The sequence below is a fragment of the Merops nubicus genome, unplaced genomic scaffold (genome assembly GCF_000691845.1).
Source record: "Merops nubicus isolate BGI_N331 unplaced genomic scaffold, ASM69184v1 scaffold13411, whole genome shotgun sequence".
Taxonomy (NCBI): domain Eukaryota; kingdom Metazoa; phylum Chordata; class Aves; order Coraciiformes; family Meropidae; genus Merops; species Merops nubicus.
Genome location: NW_008587689.1, coordinates 1 through 4178, shown reverse-complemented (window position 1 = coordinate 4178; position 4178 = coordinate 1). Strand labels below are relative to the sequence as shown.

At 42.9% G+C, this 4178-nt stretch overlaps 1 protein-coding gene across 1 annotated transcript in view; it reads right to left on the bottom strand.

Moving 5' to 3' along the window:
• Positions 1-4048, bottom strand: part of TM7SF3 (transmembrane 7 superfamily member 3) — a 16801-nt gene extending 12753 nt beyond the window's left edge. Inside the window, exon 1 of the mRNA XM_008949019.1 lies at positions 3979-4048. Within this exon, the coding sequence (XP_008947267.1) occupies positions 3979-4048 (70 nt within the window). The remainder of the gene's footprint in view (positions 1-3978) is intronic.
• Between the last annotated feature and the right edge of the window lie 130 nt (positions 4049-4178).

Below are 4178 nucleotides of genomic sequence, written 5' to 3'. Positions count from 1 at the left end.
CAGCAGTACATCCAACAAAGATAACACCACCAAAGAAGTGAGGTAGTTGACTCAGTCAGTGTGAAATATATTCACTTGATTCGTGTCAAAATAAAATCATATTGGTGCACCATGGTGAGGTGTGGTTCTGTTGTTTTTGTATAGCTAGGGGCCTGGAGAAAAAGCAGGGTAATTAGTTCTGGTTTCTTGTTTGTTGTCACTTGGCGTTGTTGTGCTGGCTTACATTGAATCTGTTAACGGCCACTTAATGTTACACAAAGGGGAGTTTGTAAAGCGCATCCATGGAGCCTGAAGTTGTTAAATGGGGAGCCGAGGAAGATTATTGACTGCGTCCAACGACCACCAGGTGGGAGCGAAGGCGACCCCAAGAGGTGAAAAGAACATGCTTCAAAGAAGACCTACCTGTTTTTGGAATTCATTTACATAGACCCACCTGTTAATGGATATGTATTAGCAGGGACAATAAAAACAGGAGACAGGGACTGTATGGTGTGTGTCTTGGTTGAACAGAGTCTCCCGGCACACCCAGTGTCTTTTGTTCGTTTAATAAATTATAAAGTTCATTGGAATCTGGTTTTGTGCTAAATTATTTCTCACAGTCAGCAACAGCCAGGAACAAAATGTAGGCATCACAGTTTTGGTTTTTTTTTTTTTTTTAAATTGCTCCACTTGCTTCGAACAGCAAAGGTCTGGAAAGACTTTGTAAGATGCCAGGCTATCCCCTCTTCCTCACCACATAAGGATAAGTATGAAGGTTACTGCATGTCAGTAGTTTGGGGGTTAGACACAGGAGAGGAACCCTCACTATTAGAGATTATTAACTGAAAACAAACTTAAAGGAAGTCAGCATTGCTGGAACCGAACAAGAACAGCTATAAGGAGTATTGAGCATGTGTTACTCAGTACACTAGTACCAAAATGAGAACAGCAGCACAGATAATCCAGTATAAAAGAACTGTTGAACAGAAGTGGACAACAGTCCACTCTGTTACTTCACACTGCACCTCTTCTCCCACATGAAGGGCAAAACCAATAAAGCCAGCAAAGGAATTGAACCTCTCAGAGCCCTTCTAAAACCAGCAGTCTTTATTCCTAAATTTAAGCAACAGTGTAATCACTTCTACAGAGGCTCAGCATTTCTTATCCCTTCTCTGTGACATACAGTTTCCCCAATAAGCAACAGCCAGCTTGCACCATTCATTCTGCAGATTCAGTGCATCCAATGCTTTAAGTAAACCACATTTCCAGCTTCAATAGTCAAGTGTCATTCCCCATCATGAATAAACAGTTAACCATACAAGGTTCTTAATGACACCTAGAAGTCCAGTTTCCATTAAGAAACACAACTGAGGAGATGCTACTGCTGCACATACAGGAACAGTCTATCTACAGAGCCATGCTCAAGCATTAGGCTTGCCTCAAACAAAGAGATTCTCTACAGTCAGAGAAAACATGTTTCTACTCTGTGCCAACCAACTGAGAGTGGATATGCAGAATATAAGCTTTAAGATTTGTAGGGAGCATGTTAACAAGCAGTCACATGAAGACATTTAATTCAAGCTCGAACTGAAAACCAGTCTGAGCAAGGAAATCATGCGTATATGGTTACTTAAGAGAACAAAGTCAGCACCCACATTATATCAGACCCATAAGGCCATGCAGATGCAGAGCAGAGTCCTGCTACAAGGTCTCAGTCTTCCCACACTAGCAAAACCTCAAAGACATCACCCACACCACCTCCAGAATAAGCAACAAGATTTAATTGTATGTGTACTGAGACTCATGCCTAACGCACAGCTTGATGCTTAAAGCAGGCAGTGCCACAGAATATGGCATGTCACCAACTGTACCACTCCCATCCTATTCTGTTCATCAAATTAGAGGTCACAAGGTCTTCTACAGTCTGAAAAGTGAAGGAAGAAGTACTCATCTCACCTGCATACAGTTTTACTAATCCACTTTAATTACCAGCCAGAAAACACAAGACCTAGCCTGAGTCACATTGCTGGTACTATTAAGATGTCACATGCACATCTGGGCAATAGCACTTCAACATGCAAGTGACCAACTGTCCACTCAGACAGCTTTAGTAGCTTTGTGTGATCCTCTTATTTTGAAGGGTTGTCTCTGCATAGACTAAGCAATTAGCACAGACTAAGTTCATCCAGATAAACTCCCTTATGAAAAGTGCACAGCTCAACCCTGATTACACTACAAATTCGCTTTAGTTTTTTTAACACTAAACAACCTGGTTTGGGTGCAGCAAGCAAGGCCAGTTGCACTCCTGCTTCATGAAGGTGGAGCTCCCTGGAAGGTAACAAACATGACATAAAGAACACTTCTACACAAACAAAAAGTGTGAAGACCTGCAGACCATCAGAATCCCAGAGAGATAATACGGGCCACCATACACAGATTTTACTTATCACCACTTTAAAATTTAATCAGGATCTTCAAGTATTAGGAGATAGCAGAGCCCACCTCCACAAACCTGAGCAGCCAAGACTGAATAACCACAGGACAATCCCAAGTAAATGAACCATTAAGCACATGTCCCTGATTAAAGGGCCTAACGATCAGCTAGACATTGATCCATTAATTCCATAGCTTATCAGCCTTTCATGAGGAAAATATTTTCCCCCTCCACCCTCAGCTTTGCAAGGAAATACTGCAACAGGTTCCTTCAAGGCAAAACCATTAGCTTAATCCCATAGCCATTCTGCCTTTTTACATGCTGCAAAAGAACAACTCCACACATGACCCATTTTCAATCAAATCCAGGAGCCCAGCATCTTTTAATCTAAACATTAAGATCTAAGAATACTGAGCCTTCATTCTTATTCCTGCTTGCCACCATCAGATACCAAGCTTAAGCTTCTAGGACAAGCAAGAAGCAGGGAACACTTGGCTCTCCACTAAGACGTTGGGAATGAGACTCAGTGGGAAAGGAGGGAAGGAGAAATCTTCCACGCTTGAAACTGATTCCAAACATTGTCTTACAGACGTGCAGGGTATGTCAAGAGTAGATTTCTCCTTCTGTAGAATTAAGCTTCATTAGAAGCAAATTTATAAAACAAAACACACACTAAAAAGAGAAGGCTTACTACAGGACTGCTTGCCTGCCTCTGAAAGGAAACAGTTGTTTTTTTTTTTTTCCCTCCATAAATAAGAGTTTAACCAGAAAAAAAGTAAGTAAACATCAAACCTTCACAAGCCATATTCATCATAGCACACTTACTGCTGGATGCCTATTTCAGTCACATGCAGGAACACAAGGGAATTACAAAAAAAAACCCAACCAAACAAGTCAAATAAAGTCAGATTACATCAGCATACCCAACAGTTATTTTGGGGAAATCAAGCTCCAAATTCGAAGCGGTTTCACTTATTTCCTTAATTTTATAGGGATAGCAGTTTTCAACACATTATTTCAGGGTGCTGAGAACCCACGACCACCTGCATGTGACAAAAAAAACCAAACACAAACCACAACTAAAACAAACCTGCTATTAACCTTGTTCCCTTTCTCATATAAAGCCATCGACAGTGAATGCCCCCTTGTTTCTTCAGTAGGAATACAGCCCTACACCAGACTCATGAGCCTCTTAACATATCCCTACAACAGCTTGGTAAAAATTAGTTCAGTAGATGCATCTAAGAGTTAAAATGATGGCGTTCATAGCAATAAAGCCGTATTTAAAAAAAAAAAAAATAAAAAGGACGGGTGAGAAATAGATTCTCACTACCCGCGTCAAAGATTAAGATAGGCAGAAACACAATTCTCCAGCGCCACACACAGTTGCATCTTTGCTTTCATTTTTCATTCTTCCTCGAGACAGCAGCAGGTCCTTTTTAGGGACACCCCCCAAAAACCTCTGCAAGCCCATTCCCCTCCATTCTGCTAGATATCGACGCTCCACCTAATGGCGACCACGACCCCACAGTGCCCCACATAAATACACCAGCGACCGTACTCACCTGAGGCGCCGCCATGGCGCAGAACCCCCACGAGTCCCAAGACTACCACAGCGTAAGGAGAGAGCCGCATGGCGCTGCGGACGAACGCCGAGCTTGAGCCGAGGACGGCTCAGGCAGGTTGAGGAGGAGCTTGGGCCCAGCGGGCCCTGGGAGGCGGCGCAGCGCCGCCCCACAGCGCCTGCCCGGCAGGGGACGTTCCC